Source organism: Manis pentadactyla, chromosome 1 (genome assembly GCF_030020395.1).
Source record: "Manis pentadactyla isolate mManPen7 chromosome 1, mManPen7.hap1, whole genome shotgun sequence".
Lineage (NCBI taxonomy): Eukaryota > Metazoa > Chordata > Mammalia > Pholidota > Manidae > Manis > Manis pentadactyla.
The window spans coordinates 45,657,475-45,679,738 of NC_080019.1; the positions used below are offsets into that span (position 1 = coordinate 45,657,475).

Consider the following 22,264-nt stretch of genomic DNA (forward strand, 5'->3'; position numbering starts at 1 on the left):
GAGACAGGGAAGGAGTGGGAAGGAATGTGGAGACAGTGTGCATTTTCCTGCATGGGCTCAATCAGGCATGAGATGGAACGGGACCCGGCTATGGCTCCCGGGCTTGGTGTCAGGCCCTAAACCCACTGACCAAAGCTGCCTCCCCAGAGGCAATCGGGCAGGCTTCAGGAGTCCCAGCCAGAAAGTACCACACCAGCAAAGGCGTGTCTGACCAAATCTCTGCACTGCACATGTGCATAGCTCCACGTCACGAACAGGAAGCCCTGCTGCTCCCGGTTCTGGCGGGAACCATGGCCCTGCACAATACAGTCTCGAGGGTGTTTTCACTCCATATGCACAGCCATGACTCATTTTACTAGATTTGAACATAGGGTGTGTTTCATTTGTCACATTTTGCTGAAACCCAAAATACTCTGTTTGCCTCTTTTGTCTTATTATATAACTTGTAAGCTTAACAGTGGTTTGAGGGAGGAAGGGCTGTTTGCAAAGCTGAGAACTCTGGCCTCAACTTTTACAAATCAACCAACCAGAAAATGGGTTTTCACATCTACACAGGACTCCATAGCTGGGCCTTAGTTAAACAGTTCCAATATTCCAGTAGAAAGCTAAAATTCAAATTAAATATCCATCTCAGCAGGAAATTGAGACAGTGCATGGCCCACAGCCTAGCACCCAATGTCTCATAAACCAGGGTGAGGGGTGCCACACAAGATCAGGGGAGGCCTCTAGCTTTAAGAAAAATGCTGCTGAGCCCAGGCTGGCAGAGACACTGCCCTTTACCAAAACAGATGCAACTCTGTCGAGTCATAACGATGGCAGGTGTGGAAAGTAAGAACAGGGAGTGGGGTGGGCAAGGGGCCAGAGACATACTCAGCTCCTTCACACAGTCGTTGACCAGCTGCTGCTCCTTCTCTTCATAGGTGATGGTCTCTGTCTTCAGCTGGCAAGCCTGTGAATAAGGCTCAGGTCAGAGGCCCCACGTGCAAACACCTGGACTGGTAGAGCAGGCAAAGCTGGGGCACACGGCAAGGACTGGGTCTGGGAGGCTGCCCTTCACCATCTACCCACCTGTCACCATTACCCCCACAAATACAGAAACTCAATCAGAACTCCCCGCTTGGTTAATCTCAGATTCTCAAAGCAGAAAAGCTGGAAGATATACCACTAGGGGGTGCCAAACAAACCAATGAGCACAGGTGCCACACACTGCCCTGCTAAAACTGAGCGCTGCCCTGGTGACCGTCTGTCTATTCACTCGTGTCTGCTCTGGCTCGTTGACATGGACCCCTCTGTGATGCGAAGAGTGCCTTGGACACAGGTCTGCCTATCACAGGCACCCTGAGGCTGGCAACCAGAATGGCTAACACTTAGCACGTTCCCGCTTTGCGCTAGGCACTGTCCTATGAGGTTCTGAGCTGCGAGTTAAGCCAGATGCATTCAGGTTAGCACAAACGAGGTACAAAATGAAAACATTAAAATTCAGAGACCCAAGAGCTATCCCAGGACTGTAGGTAGTTTGCTCCCAGCTGAAAAGCTGTAAAAATAGAGTTCTGAAAGTCTGAATGCCCCCGTTAGAGACACTATACTCTTGAAAGCTGAGGTGAAGTAGCTGGAATTTATAGCTATGATCAGATTCCCTCAGCTTGCTTTAGGTGAAGATTCTGACAGAGGGACGAACCACTGCATACCCAGGACTGGAGCATTTACCTGGCGCAGTGCTGAACAGAGTGCAGAACAATGGGCTATATAGCTCGGCTCGGCCACTGGCTGCTGGAGAGAGCCTGGGCAGCCCTCTGGCAGCTCTGGGTCTGTGTTTCCCATCAGTAAATGAGGGCTGGAAGAGGTGAGGGCTAAGGGAACATGGCCATGTTCTCGTGCCTAAGAGTATCTGCTAAAGTCCAGACATGAGGCTCTTCCTAGCATGTGGGCAAGTGCAAGGTAACTAACAGGTGGTCCGCCCTACTGGAGGGGCTTTGGGGCTCTGGGCCAGCTTGGGTGGGCATGCAGCCCAAACGTGACAAACAAGGGCCTAATAAACACAGCTGCACCACGTGTCCGGCTACAGAGCATGAATCCCTGGTAATTAAAACAAGAAGTACTGGATTTGCACGCATCAGTGTTTGTAGACGGGGCAGCGAGTGAAGCGAATAATGGGTACGGAGCCACAGGGACGTGTAAACCCTGGCTTGTCACTCAATAACTTGCATGACCGTAGCACATCAGAGCGCCTACCAGCGACCCACAGTCGCTGATTTCTCACTGTAAATGAGAATCAAAGTAACCAGCTTCCAGACTTGTTGTGAAGATTTAGAAAAAAAAAAATGCAGGCAAAGGGCCGAGCACGATGACTAAGCCAGTCAGAAATATTCAAATGCACGAGCTCCCACATTGCCTCAGCTCACCCTTAAGTTAATTGTCTAAGAAGCTGTTTGCAATTTCTCCCGATCTACTTTCTTGGAGCCTGTCAGACCTGCAGTAACATGGGAACGAGGCTTTCACGCCGAGCCTCAGGGTCACTCCTCTGCCGGGGCTGCGGCCGCCCCGGTTAGTAGACGCCTTGCGCAAGTTTCCGCCCTGGCTGCGGGGGCACGGAGGCCCGCCCCTCGAGCCCACCGCTCACTCGCGGCTCTGCCCGGCCCGGGCGCGTGAGCCAACGGGAAAGGAAGGCCTGGCACGCACACGAGGCCCGCCCCCGGGCGCCTGCGTCCTCCCGACCACCGCCCTTAAGCACGGGCAGAGGGCCGCCACCAGATGGGGCCCGAGCGGGGCGCGCACATCACCTCGGACCGCAGGACGACATTCTCCTCTTCGAGGTCTTTCAGTTTCTTCTGAAGAGAATCCAGATGAAAGTAATTCTGGACCGAGGAGGACGACTCATTCCTCTTCAACCTGGGGGAGAGAGCCGGGCTGTGTCCTGGGGAGGGATGCCCCGCCCAGCACTTGGCAAACCCTGGGGCGGCAGCACCGGGCCGTTTCGAGGGAAAGTCATGAAGCGCGCAGGGGCAGCAATGACACGCGGGGCAACAGCGCCTGCCAGCACACGGGCCCACCGCCACTTCGGGCCCACAGCCCAGCCCTTTGTCCGCGATCTGTAGTTGCCACATGGCCTCAGAATTTGGGGAATCAATTCTGTTTGAAGCCTACACAACTCCAGGATGCCTGGGAATTTACTTAATACTTAAAATGTGCTTCTATGTTCCCAGAACTGTTTTAAGTACTCTACATATATTAACTCATTTAATGCTTATAACCCTATAAACGAGTACTATTATTAGCCCCATTTTACAAATCAAGAAAACAAGCACAGAGAGGTTAAGTAACTTAGTGAGGAGCACAGAGCTAGAAAGCCACAGAGTACAAGGTCTGACTCAGGCCACCAGGCTCTAGGGTTCATGCTCCTAACAAGAGGCTCTGCTGACTCTCAGGTAAGTCCCCACATCGTGGCACCTCTGGTTCCAGAACCCTTTATTATCCTCTAATGGTAGAGCCCACCCTGTTAATCCATTAACATGACAGGTCAAATCAATCTAAACTGACATATAAGCAAAAAGACTCAGTATAACTAAAACCTTGTCCACGTCTCACTAAAACAGTAAAATCAACCTATTTGAGGCACTTGGAGATGCTTGGTCTGGAGAAGGCTGAGAGATGCTGGTGAAGGTGACTCTGCCTGGGGAACTCCAGGGACACGGACAGCAGCCAGCCTGTGCCCTGGCCTCCAGAGACACAGCCCTGCTGGGACTTACGGGGTTGAGCACACAGACTCAGGCTCGCTCTCCTCCGCGGCGCTGGTGTAGAACTGAAGCAGCTCATCCTTCATGGTCAGCTCGTGCCGGAGCTGAGACACCTGTACAAAGGCAGCCGGGCCCGTCATTCTCTCCCCAAATGCGACAACACCCCCACTCATGCTCAAATACGTACTGCTTACTGACAGTATCACTATTTTAATTGCTCATTAAAAGTGAAAGTATGTGACTGATTCTGTGCTTGTCATAGACAGGGTTGTATCTGATCCCCTTTAAGAAAGATGCAATCCATTACTCTCCAGCTAAATTTCTAATTTATTATTGTAATTATATAATTAAATTTATAATTATGAATTTATAATTACTTTAGTGAGAGGCAACTGGAAGGCTCTAGAATGATGTCTGGGGGGACAAGACAGCACATGAGCTCTGCAAGTAGCCAGATGACCAGCTGGGCAAATGGCCAGAGAATGAATCATGTTACCAAATGCAAGAAGAGGCCATTCACTTCTGCTGAAACCAAACACCGCCTCAGGCCAGGATCCCAGTGATGCCAGCTCTGGGTGGGCAGCTCTGAGCAGCTTGTTAGCCCTTGCTGTCACACTTGGAAAGGCTCACAGGCTCCCCCTGTGCCTGCTGTGCCCTCACAGGGCTCTCAGCCAAGTTAGGCCAGACCTTGCTGTATACTCAGTGATCGTGAGACAGGAATTTCAGATACAGGAAGGTAAGAGGCAGCCATCTAGGAACTGGCAATATTGCTTACTGCTAGGGCAGTTTTGCAGATCACACTGACTTACACTTAAGGTTTAAGGTAACCTGTGCCATAAAGTCCTTTGCCCCCTTTCACCATTCAGTACTAATGAATACAAAACCAGAGGTAGAAGCAAGACCTGAAATTCTCTTTAAATTTTTTATTGTTTCTAATTTGATTTGGGGGTCTATGACAATTGTTATTCCAACTTTCCTATACAACACAAGGAGTATATTATGACTTCCATGGAGAACCTAATTTTAAGTGCAGAAAGGCATTAGCTTCAACATGTAGTAATACTTTTAATGATGTGACAAAGGGGAACATATTATAACTTTTAAATTCAAAGCTTTTCCAAGGGAAAAAGGCCCTTCCATTGCCAAAAAGTAGGATGCTCTTTGTGTGATGTGAGGAAGCCCCAAGCAGGGGCAGTAACACTGAGAAGGGCGACAATCCTTTACTGGTTCCTTCGCTCAGAAGGGGCTGAGAAGAGGACCAGGCTGACCTGGCATGGTTTAATACCCCGAGCTGGGTAAGTCAGGTCAGGATGCTGGCAGGCAGGGAAAGCAGGGGCCTACTTTATTTCTCTGAGAACACAAGTATACTCTACTTTGTCATCTTTTTAGAATACTTTTCTTATATAGTGGCAACTCTCTTTCATCATATTAAAACTATTATTAAACTCAGGCAATGATAGTTGGAAATAGCCTTAATGAGGAAAAAGTTTGAATATACCTTAGGGACATCAGTAAGGGCATTCTCTCCTACTAAGAAAGTTTCTGATAGAAAATAAGGAGAAAGAAACAAGAAGAAGGAAATCAAGTTAAAGTCCTCACAGTTAAAATCATTGTTTAAAGAACAGGATGATGAGAAAGAAGCTATGAAGTGGAACCTGACTCCAAGCTTCTCCTCCTTGTTCCAGCGGAGCCCTCCCCCTGCCCCTGCAGAGCCTTCCTTCCCCTGCCCACACCACGTTCCTTCCGGAAAACCAGTGACACTCCTCTGAAACCTCAGCCCCTTCAGATAAGCCTCAGACATTCATGACCCCGTCACTGCCACCACTGATACCCATCAGACAAGACGGAATCACGGTAAGAGTAGGGTTTCCATCATGAAGACAACAGGCTATTTTTTGTCTTGTTTCACAAACATGGAATCATATTGTAGTGAAGACTGTGTAATCCTGCCTTACTCTGTAGCACCAGATGGCCCTCCACCAGGGGTCCGTCTCCAGCCTGCCCGTGCCCACCCCAACGCAGGAGCCCCTGCTCATACTAGGATGCGTGCACTTTTGCCAAGCGCTGAGTCATGATCTGGACTCAGAGTACAGGGACTGTGGCTGGCCCAACACATTGAGGCTTGCCCAGGGACTGAGCATTATGGGTCTATTGACTGAGCGAGGGCTGTTCCACACCCCAGGGTGATCCCGTCCACACTGCTGGAAAGAGACACAGGGAATAGGAGGAGCAGCACGTACGCTGCCTTCTGCAGGGAGGCCACTTCTGAGCAGGCAGCTCTGGGCCTCAGGGGCAGGGGAGGGACCCTGTTACATCACCCATGCCTGTGGTACCCAGGCCCCTCCAGAAGCTTTTGCTGCCAGCTCCTTACCTCCTCCCTGATGTGTTCCACTTGCTCCTCCAGAAGCTCATTCCTCTCGGTTAGTGTCTTGTTCTTCTTCAACAATGACTGGCCAATCCGAGCGGCCAATTCCAAATCCCGCTCTTTCTACAAAAGGCAAAAGCAAGAGTAGAGATTCAAAATCCCCATGCCTGATGGAGCCAACTGTGCTTGCTCAGTGTCACCTGAGGAAAACAAGGGCATTCAGAGTGACAACGGATTCGCCATCCATTCACCAGCACTTGATACCCATTCAGAGAAGCCTAAGCTCTGCCCACCCCATGTACAAGAGCTGAACAGACCTCATGCAACAAGAGGGATCCTTAAAATCAAATGAAAACAAGCCTCTGCTCCTACACGAAGAGAATGCTTCCAAAAACATGTCTCTGCAACTGCTTTTGGTACTTGTGTAATTATTTCATAACCTGCCTCTCCACCCGAGGGCTGGACTATCACAGGGCCAGGATCCAGCACATGGAAATACTCAGTAACAATTTGCTGGATGAATGAATGACTACAGACGTTCCAAAATGCTCGCACAATAAAGCCAAGGGCTTACTCAGGGAGGCTGCCTCTTTGGCACAAATTTAGCTGAAATTTACTGAGTTCCTTGTATTTCCCTCCCATAAAACAAAAATGTTTAAAAGTCACACTGAAATATAACATGTTATTTTTATTTAATGGGAACCTATTAAGCTTTATTTTTAAAAAATACTTTCAAAATGGAGAGAATGCACAAAATTGCCCTACTTGAGAGAGAAAAACTGGACACAGTTTTCTGTTAGTTAAGGACACAGACTTTTCTGTTACTGCAGCTGATGACATCACTTAGAGGGAGCAGCACAGAGGAAAATCTCCAGTGGCTCTAAAGGTACAGCTGCCTTTAAGGAAGGACAGAGTCCTGACAGCGGGGATGGTGGGGTGGATGTCATCACCAGATGCAGACTTACGACCCCTGCCAAGAGACTCTTGCCACCGTGATTTAGATTCGACTTACTACTTTTAGGTGGGGGTTGGCAAGGGGAGAACTGTGGAAAACTTGATCATTTAAGAAGCCTATGCCAACTATTCTGTTCAACTGCTATAAAAAGCAGACCAATGGGAATGCGTAGTTCAGAGCAGGAAAAATGCTGGGGAGGAGTGCTGGCTTCTGACCAGCTGTTGATTGACCACATGGCCTCAGGCCAGTGGCTCCTGCTTAACAAGGAACAGATATGCTCTACTTTTTTCCAAACATAGGTTATAAACCATCACTAGACTGAGAAAAATTTTAGTAATAGCAACGGATACTTTGTTTTAAATGAAATTCAACAGTGCAGAATTGAAATAAAGTGAATTCCACATGAGGGCATCATCTCACATTTAAACTTTTGTTTAAGTGTATTTACCTAGTTGAGTACTGACTCACAACCTAAGACGTGTTTCTTACAGCAGGTACTCATCAAGAGCTTAATCGTTCCAGGTTAAAACTGTAAGAACTGCATTCTTGTTCATTCTCTTACAAGAATAAACCTAAAACTGCAAGGGTTCAGGTTCTGATTGAACAACCCTAGGGCCCACTCCCTCACCTGTTAGGTGGGGCAGGTGGGAGGGCAGATGGACTAGCTGAGAGACCCTTGGAAAAACTCTCCTAGCGTTATGACTCATTGAGTTGTGCGATACAAAAACAAAAGTAGCTTTTCTTTCTAGCTTCTTACACATGGACCAAATTATTCTATGAAATTAAAAAAAAAAGTGGTACGCCTTCTGGTGCTTATCAGTCCTCTGAGTCACGAGCAGAGGTCAAAGTACAGTTTGGAGATATTCATCTGATGTATTTGGCTCTTTCTTACACAGAGGTCTCTCTCCCCTAGGTTATCCACAGTCCTGAAACCTGTAACTACTGTCACCACTGTCCTAGAAGCTGGCCAGATGTCACATCAAGTGACCCATAAATACTTCCAACTCATCCCCAAATCTTGTGTCTCTCCACCATGCCCTCCGCATGGAACAGAGGGACCAGTTAGTCTGCCCAGTCAGCCAAGATGGACACTCATCTCTGCATATTCACCCATGCCAGCCAGTGTCTACCAAGGAGGGTCCTCATCTCAATGACCCTTTATCACTTCTCTCACTCAACAGTTGTGCTTATTTTTACCTGGAGGAAAGGACCCAAAGGACCTGTGTGAGGGAACCTACCTCTTCAGGAGCTGACTAAAAATTAGCATCTAGTGCAAGGGGTTTCAGAGGGCTTACCTTCAGTTAAAACTGCAACACCAATGTCCATTTCCCTGTGGAAGTGTGGTCTCCACAAACTTAACTCACATCTATAAACATTTCCCCTAGAACAAGTTCTTAGACTGAATACACAGCAGGTGCCTCACATCCTTCAGCTCAGTAACATCACACACTGCGCCACCATCACGTGTCCAGGCCACTACATCCCAACAAGAGGAGGCATTTGGTATGTTTTAGCCACAGTTTGTATGCAGGTTCCACTGCAAACAAATCAAGCAAAAATTTTAATAATGAAGGCTAAGAACGGTAAAAGGGAGGAAAAACCAACGGGGTGGTGCACTCAGCTGTGAAGCTCTTGCTGCTCCCATTACACATGAAACCTCCTGCCCGAGGGCCTCCTTGTCCTCCCTGCCCCACAGAGAGGAAGCCCTCACCTGATCATACCCAAAATCAAATTTTTAAAGCAATAAGGAGAGGAAATTAAAAATGGTGGTGTGAGAGGAGAGACAGAGGCTTCCTCCTAAAACTGGATACAAGCAGAAAATATAGGTGGCACAACGAATCCTGAGAGAGCAACAGGGAAGAGGACGGTGCCAGACTGCACACACCGAGAGAAAAGAGCAGACTTCACAGAACGGGGTAAAGTACCAGAGCTGTGGCTCCACGCAACCCGAGCCCCTCCCCCACCCCAGCTCACCGGCGGGAGGAAGAGAAACGGAGCAGGGAGGGAGTGGAAGGGACTGCTGAATACTTAGCTCCGGAGATCTGCTCTGGGAGCACAAACCAACATTTCATGGTGCTTTCATAAGACTCGTATGACTAGCGGGTTGGAAAGTTAACACAGGCAGAGTTCCTGGGGAGACTGGGATTCTGGCCGCTTGAGGAAAGCAGGGATCCATATCCGGTCACTCTGGGACAAAAGCTTATACCTGTGTGCTCGGCCCACTGGCTCAGGCAGTGGAGACAGGCACAGCAGCCGGCAGGCGGGGAACAGCTCTTTCCTCCCCCCAGGCACCAGTACTGCTCCCCTGCAACCCCCGACATTGCTTCAGGGGCTGAGCAGCTCCAGAACAGAGCTTCTGGACACTAGAGGGCGCCATATACAAACATGAAACGCCAAAGAAACCTGATCGAGAGTAAAATTGTTAATACAACTCTGGAGAAAGATTTAAATTATATGGACCTCGTGACTCTTCCTGAAAGGGAGTTCAAAATAAAAATCATCAACATGTTCATGGAGGTATGGAAAGACATCCAAGAACTCAGGAATAAATTCAGGTCAGAGATCCAATCGTTGAAGAGCACGATGGAGGGTATTAAAAGCAGGTTGGATACAGTGGAGGAGACAATAAATGAAACAGAAACTAGAGAAGAGGAATACAAAGAAGCTGAGGCTAAGAGAGAAAAAAGGATCTCTCAGAAAGAAAGAATATTGAGAGAACTGTGTGACCAATCCAGAAGGAACAATATTCGCATTATAGGGATACCAGAAGAAGAAGAGAGAGAGAAAGGGATAGAAAGTGTCTTTGAGGAGGTAGTTGCTGAAAACTTCCCCAATCTGGGGAAGGACATGGTCTCTCAGGCCATGGAGATCCACAGATCCCCTACACAAGGGACCCAAGGAAGACAACACCAAGACACATAGTAATTAAAATGGGAAAGATCAAGGATAAGGACAGACTGTTAAAAGCAGCCAGAGACAGAAATAAGATCACATACGAAGGAAAGCCCATCAGGCTAACATCAGACTTCTCAGCAGAAACCTTACAGGCCAGAAGGGAGTGGCATGATGTATTTAATGCCATGAAGCAGAGGGCCTGGAACCAATATTACTTTATCCGGCAAGATTATCATTTAAATTTGAAGGAGGGATTAAACAATTTCCAGATAAGCAAAAGCTGAGAGAATTTACCTCCCATAAACCATCTTTACAGTCTATTTTAGAGGGACTGCTATAGAAGAAAGTGTTCCTAAGGTTGAATAGCTGTCACGAGAGGTAATAAAACCACAGTATAGAAAGTAGAACAGCTAATTATGAAGCAAATGCAAAATTAAGTTAACTAACCCCAAAGTCAATCAAGGGATAGATAACAAGTACAGAATATGAAACTAATATATAAAGAATGGAGGAGGAAGAAAAAGGAGGAGAAACAGAAAAGAACCTTTAGATTGTGTGTGTAACGGCATACTAAGTGAGTCAAATTAGACTCTTAGATAGTAAGGAAATTAACCTTGAACCTTCAGAACCACGAATCTAAAGTGTGCAATGACAGTATCTACATACCTATTGATAATCACCCTAAATGTAAATGGACTGAATGTACCAATCAAAAGACATAGAGTCACTGAATGGATAAAAAAATGAGACCCATCTATATGCTGCTTACAAGAGACTCACTTCAAACCAAAAGACATGCACAGACTAGAAGTCAAGGGATGGAAAAAGATATTTCATGCAAACAACAGGGAGAAAAAAGCAGGTGCTGCAGTACTAGGATCAGACAAAATAGACTTCAAAACAAAGAAAGTAATAAGAGATAAAGAAGGACATTACATAATGATAAAGGGCTCAGTCCAACAAGAGGACATAACCATTATAAATATATATGCACCAAACAACACAGGAGCACCAGCATAAGTGAAAAAAATACTAACAGAACTAAAGGAGGAAACAGAATGCAATGCATTCATTTTAGGAGACTTCAACACACCATTCATCCCAAAGGGCAGACCCACCAGACAGAAAATAAGCAAGGACATAGAGGTACTGAACAACACACTAGAACAGATGGACCTAACAGACATCTATAGAACTCTATATCCAAAAGCAACAGGATACACATTATTCTCAAGTGCACATGGACCATTCTCCAGAATAGACCACATACAAGGCCACAAAAAGAGCCTCAGTAAATTAAAAAAGGTTGAATTTCTACCAATCAACTTTTCAGACCACAAAGGTATAAAACTACAACTAAATTGTACAAAGAAAGCAAAAAGGACCACAAATACATGGAAGCATAACAACATGCTCCTAAATAATCAATGGATCAATGACCAAATTAAAATGGAGATCCAGCAATATATGGAAACAAGTGACAACAACAACACAAAGCCCCAACTTCTGTGGGACGCAGCAAAAGCAGTCTTAAGAGGAAAGTATATAGAAATCCAGGTATATTTAAAGAAGGAAGAACAAACCCAAATGAATAGTCTAACCTCACAATTATTGAAACTGGAAAAAGAAGAACAAATGAGGCCTAAAGTCAGCAGAAGGAGGGACATAGTAAAGGTCAGAGAAGAAATAAATAAAATTGAGAAGAATAAAACAATAGAAAAATTCAATGAAACCAATTGCTGGTTCTTCAAGAAAATAAACAAAATAGATAAGCCTCTAGCCAGACTTATTAAGAGAAAAAGAGAATCAACACACATCAACAGTATCAGAAATGAGAAAGGAAACATCATGACAGACCCCACAGAACTACAAAGAATTACTAGAGACTACTATGAAAACCTATATACTAACAAGCTAGAACACCTAGAAGAAATGGACAACTTCCTAGAAAAATACAACCTTCCAAGACTGACCAAGGAAGAAACACAAAATCTAAACAAACTAATTAACAGGAAAGAAATGGAAAGGGTCATCAAAAAACTACCCAAGAACAAAACCCCTGGTTCACATGGATTTACCTCGGAATTTTATCAGACATACAGAGAAGATATAATACCCATTCTCCTTAAAATTTTCCAAAAAAATAGAAGAGGAGGGAATACTCCCAAACTCATTCTATGAAGCCAACATCACCCTAATACCAAAATCAGGCAAAAACCCCACCAGAAAAGAAAATTACAGACCAATACCCCTGATGAACATAGATGCAAAAATACTCAACAAAATATTACCAAACTGAATTCAAAAATACATCAAAAGGATCATACACCATGACCAAGTGGGATTCATCCCAGGGATGCAAAGACAGTACAACATTAGAAAATCCATCAACATCATCCACCACATCAAAAAAAAGAAGGACAAAAACCACATGATCATCTCCATAGATGCTGAAAAAGCATTTGACAAAATCAACATCCCTTCATGATAAAAGCTCTCAGCAAAATGGATATAGAGGGCAGTACCTCCACATAATAAAGGCCACATATGATAAACCCACAGCCAACGTCATACTGAACAGTGAGGGGCTGAAAGCTCTTCCTCTGAGATCGGGAACAAGACAGGATGCCCACTCTCCCCACTGTTATTCAACATAGTACTGGAGGTCCTAGCCACAGCAATTAGACAAAACAAAGAAATACAAGGAATCCAAATTGGTAAAGAAGAAGTTAAACTGTTACTATTAGCAGATGATATGATATTGTACATAAAAACCCTAAAGACTCCACTCCAAAACTACTGGAACTGATATCAGAATACAGCAAAGTTGCAGGATACAAAATTAACACACAGAAATCTGTGGCTTTCCTATACACTAACAATGAACTAATAGAAAGAGAAATCAGGAAAACAGTTCCATTCACAATAGCATCAAAAAGAATAAAATACCTAGGAATAAACCTAACCAAGGAAGTGAAAGACCTATACCCTGAAAACTACAAGACACTCTTAAGAGAAATTAAAGAGGTCACTAACAAATGGAAACTCATCCTGTGCTCCTGGCTAGGAAGAATTAATATAGTCAAAATGGCCATCCTGCCCAAAGCAATATACAGACTCGATGCAATCCCTATCAAATTACCAACAGCATTCTTCAATGAACTGGAACAAATACTTCAAAAATTCATATGGAACCACCAAAGAACCCGAATAGCCAAAGCAATCCTGAGAAGGAAGAATAAAGTGGGGGGGATCTTGCTCCCCAACTTCAAGCTCTACTACAAAGCCACAGTAATCAAGACAATTTGGTGCTGACACAAGAACAGAGCCACAGACCAATGGAACAGAATAGAGACTCCAGACATTAACCCAAACATATATGGCCAATTAATATACGATAAAGGAGCCATGAACATACAATGGGGAAATGACAGTCTCTTCAACAGATGGTGCTGGCAAAACTGGACAGCTACATGTAAGAGAATGAAACTGGATCACTGCCTAACCCCATACACAAAAGTAAATTCGAAATGGATCAAAGACCTGAAGGTAAGTCATGAAACCATAAAACTCTTAGAAAAAAACATAGGCAAAAATCTCATGAACATAAACATGAGTGACTTCTTCATGAACATATCTCCCCGGGCAAGGGAAACAAAGGCAAAAATGAACAAGTGGGACTATATCAAGCTAAAAAGCTTCTGTACAGCAAAGGACACCATCAATAGAACAAAAAGGTATCCTACAGTATGGGAGAATATATTCATAAATGACAGATCTGATAAAGGATTGACATCCAAAATATATAAAGAGCTCACACACCTCAACAAACAAAAAGCAAATAATCCAATTAAAAAATGGGCAGAGGAGCTGAATAGACAGTTCTCCAAAGAAGAAATACAGATGGCCAACAGGCACATGAAAAGATGCTCCACATCGCTAATCATCAGAGAAATGCAAATTAAAACCACAATGAGATATCACCTCACACCAGTAAGGATCGCCATCATCGAAAAGACAAACAACAACAAATGTTGGCAAGGTTGTGGAGAAAGGGGAACCCTCCTACACTGTTGGTGGAAATGTAAATTAGTTCAACCATTGTGGAAAGCAGTATGGAGGTTCCTCAGAATGTTCAAAATAGAAATACCATTTGACCCAGGAATTCTACTTCTAGGAATTTACCCTAAGAATGCAGCACTCCAGTGTGAAAAAAACAGATGCACCCCTATGTTTATTCCTGCACTATTTACAATAGCCAAGATATGGAAGCAACCTAAATGTCCATCAGTAGATGAATGGATAAAGAAGATGTGGTACATATACACAATGGAATATTACTCAGCCATAAGAAAAAAACAGATCCTACCATTCGCAACAACATGGATGGAGCTAGAGGGTATTATGCTCAGTGAAATAAGCCAGGCGGAGAAAGACAAGTATCAAATGATTTCACTTATATGTGGAGTATAAGAACAAAAGAAAACTGAAGGAACAAAACAGCAGCAGAAGCAAAGAACCCAAGAATGGACTTACAGTTACCAAAGGGAAAGGGACTGGGGAGGATGGGTGGGAAGGGAGGGATAAGGGCGGGGGAAAAAGAAAGAGGGCATTACTATTAGCATGTATAGTGCATGGGGGGCATGGGGAGGGCTGTGCAACACAGAGAAGACAAGTAGTGATTTTACAGCATCTTACTACACAGATGGACAGTGACTGTGAAGGGGTATGTGGGGGGGACTTGGTGAAGGGGGAGCCTAGTAAACATAATGTTCTTCATGTAATTGTAGATTAATGATAACAAAATGAATTAAAAAATGAAAAAATGAAAAAATAAAAAATAAAATAAATTAAAAAAATAAAGCAAGAAGGTGTAAAAATATTTAGTGATGAAAAGATTGCACAAAAAGTTGCTGTTGTATATCTGCCTTTTCTTTACTAATGGGACCCACCAGTTGGGTTTCTCTAGAATTACAAGAAAGAAAAAGCCCCATTTCTTACAACCAGCCTACATATGATAAGTGTTTACTACTTCTAAAGACAGCAAAATAGCTAAGAAATGACCACTGAATTAAACCTCAGTGAGAATAAGAGATGAAAGGTAAATAATTTAGGCCCTTGGAACCAAGCTACTAAAAGAACTGGCTCTTTCATTCCTCAGGGAACACGGCCAAGTGGAGCTCCTTCTAACCCCGCTGGTGCCCCATTTGTGGCTTTGCTTTGCTTAAAAAAGGCTGTGACTTGAGTCTCAGCCCCTTTTACCAATGAACACCGTGTTGTCTGGCACCCTCCTCCCCCGGCAATGGAGAACACCATGCCTCCTATACTTAGTGGCTGACTCATCTCATTCACTAATTTCAGGATAAAAAGCATGACTATGGGGCCCAGGGAATAACCCTCTCCATAACCAGGGAGGGGGCAAGCTCTGCCCAGAGGTAAATTCCGAACAGCAGTAAGTCGAGGCAAGTGCCGACTCCTCTTCCCCTGAAACCCAGAAGGAAACTCTCCCGCTGGCTGAGGGCTGTGCTGTGGCATCTTGTGCAAGTTCCCCCAGCACCCTGCCTGCGTGTGGCAGGTCTGCAAACCAAAGCAAATGAGCAGAGAAAACTGAACCATAGCCAAGAAAAGCACAGCACAGTGTAGATGTCACATGACTGGGACAGTCAGACTTTACTCAGGAAACACACCTAGTTCCAAAGAAAGGCAGTTAACTCCACTGCGATCCTAATCACAATAAGGAAAAGAATGGTGCTGAATGTAAAGCACACAGATACACACAGCCCACTGCCATGCTGACCGGCTAGAAACAAAGGGGGCGCAACAAAGAGCTACCAAATATTCTTGTCAGGAACTCAATTTTTTTTAAAGTTGGCAGAATACTGTTTATACAGTGATATCCATTGAGGAAATTAGCTGGGAGGAATGTAGACTATTGATACCCAAGACCTGCAAAAGGGCTGCAGTCCCAGGCTCCGCAGGAAGTGAACCTCGCATGTCTAAGTAGAGGCAGGTCTCACCTGTGCTGGGATCCCCCGGCACCACAGCTCAAACTCAGCAGGAGCCAAGAGCTGAGGACAGTGGGCATGCAGAGGCACCAGCTCATGCAGAATATTACCCAGTTCATGCTTTTAAAGTAAAAGTGTCCCACTGACAATCATCTAATCATATTCCCCAAACTCAATCAACAGGCCACTAACACTACAGCCAAAAGCAACAGTCCCAGGCACAGCAGTTGAGGGCCTGGGGTGGGAAGTGGCTCTGCTCTCCTGGCTGCCTTCTGTCTCTCAGATTAAGGTCCCTTCATGGTAGAATGGGGGATATAGTAGCACCTGAAAGCTGCTGTAGAATTAATGAGATGTGCATGGTCAACACACAGCCCTCAGCAAAATCTTATCCTTAATGATAAACATGACAACAAAGGCAGACATTTATCAAAGGCCCCTCATTTCCAAGGTTAAAGGGGAGAAAGAAACCATTCAACAGGATTCCCACCTTTGAAAAGCTTCCAGCTATCCAACTGGAACACAACAAACAGAACTGCAGGATGGCTGCTGTGTTCAAGGCTCAGTGGGGGCTATGGCAATGGTGACAGTTTCAAAGGTCCCCAGTGAGCCCTGAACAAACCCAAGACAGGACAATGGCAGCCAAATGGTTCACAAGGTCAAGGGTGGGAGAGCAAGCGGCAGGTTCCTGGTGATGAGTAAGAGGAGGTTTCAGAACGTGACCAAGTGTGTGGCTTTGAACACTACACCAAGAAGTTCCAAGTGTCGGGGGGAGGAAGGTGATTCCACAGGGCTTGGGACGGCGGCCACTGTGAGGGAGATTAGAGCAGAGAGAAACTAAAACTTCACTATTGAGTCTCCGGGAGTGGAGTGGTGGCCTTGTAATAAAAAAAGGTACAGAAGTAGGAGCCCGCAGAAGACTTGGCAGTGAACTGGGTATGGGGTGAGCAGCGGGCGCTGGAGACCCTGTACGATCTGGACAGCAGCGGCACCGCTGAGGGAGATGACATGGGAGGGAGGGCTCGGTCAGCAGCCGCTTCCGAGAGTCAGTGCTGCAACGGGCTGGCCTCCCACATGGCTAATGCCATCCACTAAGGAGGCTGCAACAGCAGCGCCATGAGAAAGCCCAAGCCCTAAATCGGTCCTGTCACACAGCCAAAAAAGAGCCTGATGTCACTTATTTGGGGCTGAGGAGTTCGTAACTTCTCTGGTGTGCAGGTGGTTAAGCAGGTCTCGGCTCCTGCCCCCCACTCAACCCAACTGGGTCTACTGGCCCTCAGGAGATGGGAAAGGACCGGGCTGCAAGGCAGGTGAGCCCTCAGGACTCAGAGGGAACCAGAAGGGCCAGCCCTCAGAGTAGGTGTGAGAATGCCAGACATGCAGGAGGGAAAACACAGGAAGGGAGACATCAAACATGCCCCCTAAAAATCTCCGGGTCCCGCTCCTTCTGCTCAGTCCTCTGCTTCGACCTTGTCCTCCCAATGGATGAAAATGAACCTTGATTCCTGTGCCTCCCGTCCTTCTCTTCTCCTGGAGAAGAGCTAATGCAGGGTCACAGTGAACGACCCAAAGTCATTCTCGATTCTCGAGCAGAAGCAAGGGTGTACAAGTCAGCCCCCGGCGGGACGGGGGGCACAGAGTGCACAGACAGGCACTTCCTCAATAAGCACAGAACCTACCACGCTCTGGCCTGCTCTAGGCACGGGACACACCCACAGTATTCATCTGTTTCCAGAGGCCTTCACAGCGTCAGGATTCTCAGCCGCCACCAAAGTGCTGAGAAGAAATGGAGAAGCTAGTCTCCAAAATACCAGCGGCTCATCTAATCCTAAGCAAGTTTTTAGATTTTTCTTGCCATGCTTGTTTACCTTACTTCCATGCTGACACTGCATAGAATATCCCCTTAATTTGATATAAGTAAAACAAAACGAAAAACATTACAAAGATATGGATGATGATGTATTTTTCTGACTTTTTTGGATACACTTAAAATATATTGTTAGAATATATTTTAGGGGTTTTAAGAAATCTAAACTGGGTATTCTAGCAAGTGTTTCAATGTTACCTTATTTTGTGTCATTAATACATTCTTTTTAAAACCTGAAATAACTTGTACAAAGGTACAACTACAAAATAAAGCCACTAAATTGTACCCTCAGAGGGCCCAATTTCCAAGATTCTTCACTCAGAAAGATAAAAATGTATGCTTTAATCAATGTAAGTTACAGTCAGTCAATTACAGGCAACTCTTTGCCTTCCCGCGAAACACTTACCTCCTCAAGAAGCCGAGTAACAGCATCTATGTCATTATATGTCTTAGTCATCTGGCCAACTCTTTCAGCACATAAAACTGCAAGAAACAAAAATGACAGTGAAACTACTGGTGCCACAAACCTGCAAACAAATGCCCCATCTGCACAGCAGCCCTAAAGTAGTGCCCGCGTATTAGGCACAGAGTGTCACCGGTTTTGCCAAGTCCAAGCCACACTACCCAGCACCAGCAGGTTTTCTTTCCCAGGTCCAGGGAAGAGCCCCAAGCTTTGAGGGGGGCGGTGGGGAGCAACTTCTAATCGTGGCAGTCTTGACATTCTGTGTGTGTGTGTGTGTGTGTGTGTGCGCGCTTGCAGAACAAGAATAGTTCTGAGGGCAAGGCACTGGAACAGAAACAGGTCTGGCCTCATAAACTCAGCAAACTGAAATGGGTCAGCAGCACAGCCACCAGCGGATAAATTTTCAGGACCTACAGGACATCGATGGCAATAATGTACAGACCCAAGCACAGACAGAGCGGGATCCTTCAGAAAGCAGCTACTGGTATAAATTACTAAACAACAGGCTTAGCCAATAATTTCATAAAGGCACAGCCATTCCCCCCACCCCACAAATGGCCTAAATTCTAAGGCTATGAAACCGATCACCATACCATGAAAACTAGGGTGATATATTTTTTTAATCCTTACCAAAAAGACTACAACCATTACTGTTACACATATAAGCACACACAGAAAGTGAAATTTCACTACCTGTATAATTTACTGTGGTCATAAGAGGCTGCACACAGGACATTTTAGGCCTGTGTGTCTTTGTTATTCTTCAACTGGAGAAGTTGTCTGTGCGATGAAAGCTTTAGTCTGATGAAAAAATCTCAGGGTTGTTTTATTTTAAATCAATGGCAAGAAATTGACTTGCAGTTCAACAAACACCAGGAAGGTAGCCTTAGTGTTATTCTGGGCAAAAAGGAGTGAAAGTAAATGGATTTAGGACCAAAGTGTAAAATTTTTTGAAGCCTGCCACTTTTGCAATAAATAATATCTAGTAACTCTTTAAAACTAAGACTCTAGAATATAATCCTCTCAGAGTTCAAGACTTAGTCCATCTTTCACAATGACCCATATTCAGTAACAGCCCAGGCAGAGCACCAGGGAACTGACAGGTGTCACCAACCAAATGCACTGTTAATGGCAAACTGCACCCAGAACAACAGGTCTCTAAGTATTTCATTAAATGCAAACAGAGATCATCCCAGTGAAGGAGCTCAGAGAAATCCGATCTGTTGGAAAATGATTTTCTAGTTTAAGGAGGAAACCCAAAATCTGGTTCCAAATCTGAAACCCTACCCTCAAGGCCCAGAGGGGCCTGTCCCCCACCCAGCACCTTACACACGCCCTGCCGGCTAGAGGGAAGTACACTGCCTCAGGCACATTCCTTCCCTCTCTCCAAGACTGCAGCCAGGTCAGGAAAGGCCAGGGAGATGTAAAAGGATTGGTTTAAACCAGAATTTAATTTGATGGACATGGAATTTAGCTCGAATTGTTCTAAATAGTTCATTAGCTCAAGGTCACAAGAAATCCTTAAGATTCCTTTGCCACAGACAGGTCTTTTTTTTTTAATGCTGTACATATTTTTGCCTTATGCTGCAGCGTGCTGATGAAGACACTGGGGTGCGCAGCCAGTGGGCTGCAGGGCTGTGTCAGCATGCCCAGGGCGCCACTTGAAATGCCCACAGCGGTTACAGAAGGCCTCCACACCGGATGCACCATGACTCCAGTGCCCACTGAAGGCCCTCCAGTCGTGCAAGGATCGATCCTCTGGCTGTCCTGGAGAGAAGAAAACCAGGCTGCATTTTCACTGACCTGGCTCTGGGCCACTCCAACAGAGGAGAACAAGATTCAGAGCTGCTTTTTTGCCTGGGACTGTATATAATCAGAAATCACACTTACGTTTTTAAGCTAATTTTTGGAACTACGATCCTCATAGTTAATCATGTGTAGATAATCACATGCAGATGTAAAAAATAACATAGAGCCCCTTCTGCCTTTACCCAGTTTCCTGCAGTGGGAACATTTTATAAAATTATATCACAACCAGGACTAATAGAATCCATGGATACTACTTTGATTTCCCAGTCCCGCCTGTACTGGTGTCGTGCGTGCACCTACATGTATTAAGCTCTACACACTTTTATCACCTATGCAGGTTTGTGCACCCACTGCGAGGATCCCTTGCGTTGGCCTTTTATAAAGCTAATTTTAAAAGCTTTAAAATACTTGAACAACTGAATCCAAGAATGGACACTTCAGCCAGTGTTTCTCTCCCAGCTTTAACCAGTCAGGCACATACTGTCACCACACACAGTGACAGGAGGCTAGATGCATCTATTTATGTTCAGCTGGGGAGCAGAGGGTACGTAGGGATCTTCCGAAAGTCCTGAGACCTTTGACGGAGCCTAGCTATGGAAGTCAGAGGCATAAATGAACAACTACTGCTGACTCTGAGCTATGAAATGATGTGCTTTATTATTCCAGTTATGTTTTTAAAAACACATATAATCCCAATTGTGGAGGAGAAATGCACAGATTTGTAATACACAGAAACTAGAATACCCACACAAATACTGACATTTGGATAAAATTACAAATTTTTATTTTATTTTCTTGTGCTTGAAAATTTTTATTCTGTAGTGACCATGCACTGACAGAAAAAACAATTACTTAAAATATCTTTCAAGAAATACATAATTAACTACAGTACAGGGTACTGGGATGCTCCCTGAGGCAACCCGAAGAGAAATCAGCAGAAGCACAGCTTTACTGAACACAGTTCACTTCCTGTGGCCAGGCCTTACTCACAGCCTCTGTATAGGTTCCTATTTATCCTCAAGGCAACAAATACTACAAAGTAGGCATTTATAGCAACCCCATTTTACAAATGGGAAACTGAGGCCCAGAGACGTTAAATAGCTCATCCAATGTCACACAGCTAGCAAAAGGTGAATTTCAAAATTAAGAAGAGACTCCCAGTAGGAACAGCCGGTTATCATTTATGGAGTTCCTACTATGTCTGGGGATTTAATGTGCTTTTTAGTTTAATTCTCACAACCACCTGCAGGGTAGGCACCATTATGATCACCACTCCACAGATGAGGACACTGCAGCTGGAAAAGTTGAGGCCCCAACCACAGCCACAGCAAAGGAGGTTTACATGGCAGGGACTGAACCCAGGCCAGTCTGGCTCCTGAACTAAAGTGTAGAGCCATGAAGGATCAAGGGCAAGGTGGAGGCTGGCACAAATCAACGATGTTTAGGAAGCATACACAGAGCAGGAAGAACCTGCCATTTAGGGGGAGGAAGATCCTGGGCTCTGGGCCTTTGGTTTTCATAGGAGACGCTACCACAGCCATGAGGTCCTGGACAAGCTGGAACTGTGTCTCATGTTTTCTCTTCCAAGAAATAAGGGGCAAGGGTGATACCACTGAGGGCGCGAAAAGAACAAATGATGTTTTTTTTACAGTAAGACAAGCACCGGCTGGACTTTGCAAGCACCGACTTTCTAAAAACTTCATCTACAATAAAACATGGTCAAGTTTTTCTCTCCAAAGAGTGGTATTCCACATGAAGGTTCCACTTCTAGCTAAGGGGTCTCTACCAAAGAAACCCACTTCACCCCAAAAAGTGTCCGAAAACAAAGTGGAAGAACAGCCATAAACCTCTATTCCAATTTAACATGAGAAGAGTAGGGTTCAAATCCTAGGAAAAGTGCCACACACCTATAGTAGCAAAGCAGATATACAGAACATACAGCACACACCTGGCAATATCAACATAACACTAAGCAATATACATTGCTGGGCACCAGGCTCTGTGCTGAACAAGACAGATGTGCCCTTCTGGGGTGCACAGAAAATGGGCAGCCCACGTGCCAGGCCAGGGCACCCCTGGGCAGGGCTCCAAGGTGTGCTAGGCCTGGCATGACCCTTTAAGGAGTTGGAACTTTTACCATGGGACAGTGGGAAGCCAGTGCAGGGTTTCCAAAG

The 22,264-nt window shown here is 45.2% G+C and overlaps 1 protein-coding gene across 9 annotated transcripts in view; it reads right to left on the reverse strand.

Moving 5' to 3' along the window:
* Nucleotides 1-22,264, reverse strand: part of TRAK1 (trafficking kinesin protein 1) — a 133,952-nt gene that overhangs the window by 35,755 nt on the left and 75,933 nt on the right. For all 9 annotated transcript variants that reach the window (XM_036897205.2, XM_036897204.2, XM_036897210.2 and 6 more), the window contains 5 exons: nt 18,225-18,301; nt 6,106-6,222; nt 3,747-3,847; nt 2,781-2,889; nt 871-949 (listed from right to left, as the gene is read on the reverse strand). In XM_036897205.2, coding sequence (XP_036753100.2) covers nt 871-949; nt 2,781-2,889; nt 3,747-3,847; nt 6,106-6,222; nt 18,225-18,301 — 483 coding nt within the window. The remainder of the gene's footprint in view (nt 1-870; nt 950-2,780; nt 2,890-3,746; nt 3,848-6,105; nt 6,223-18,224; nt 18,302-22,264) is intronic.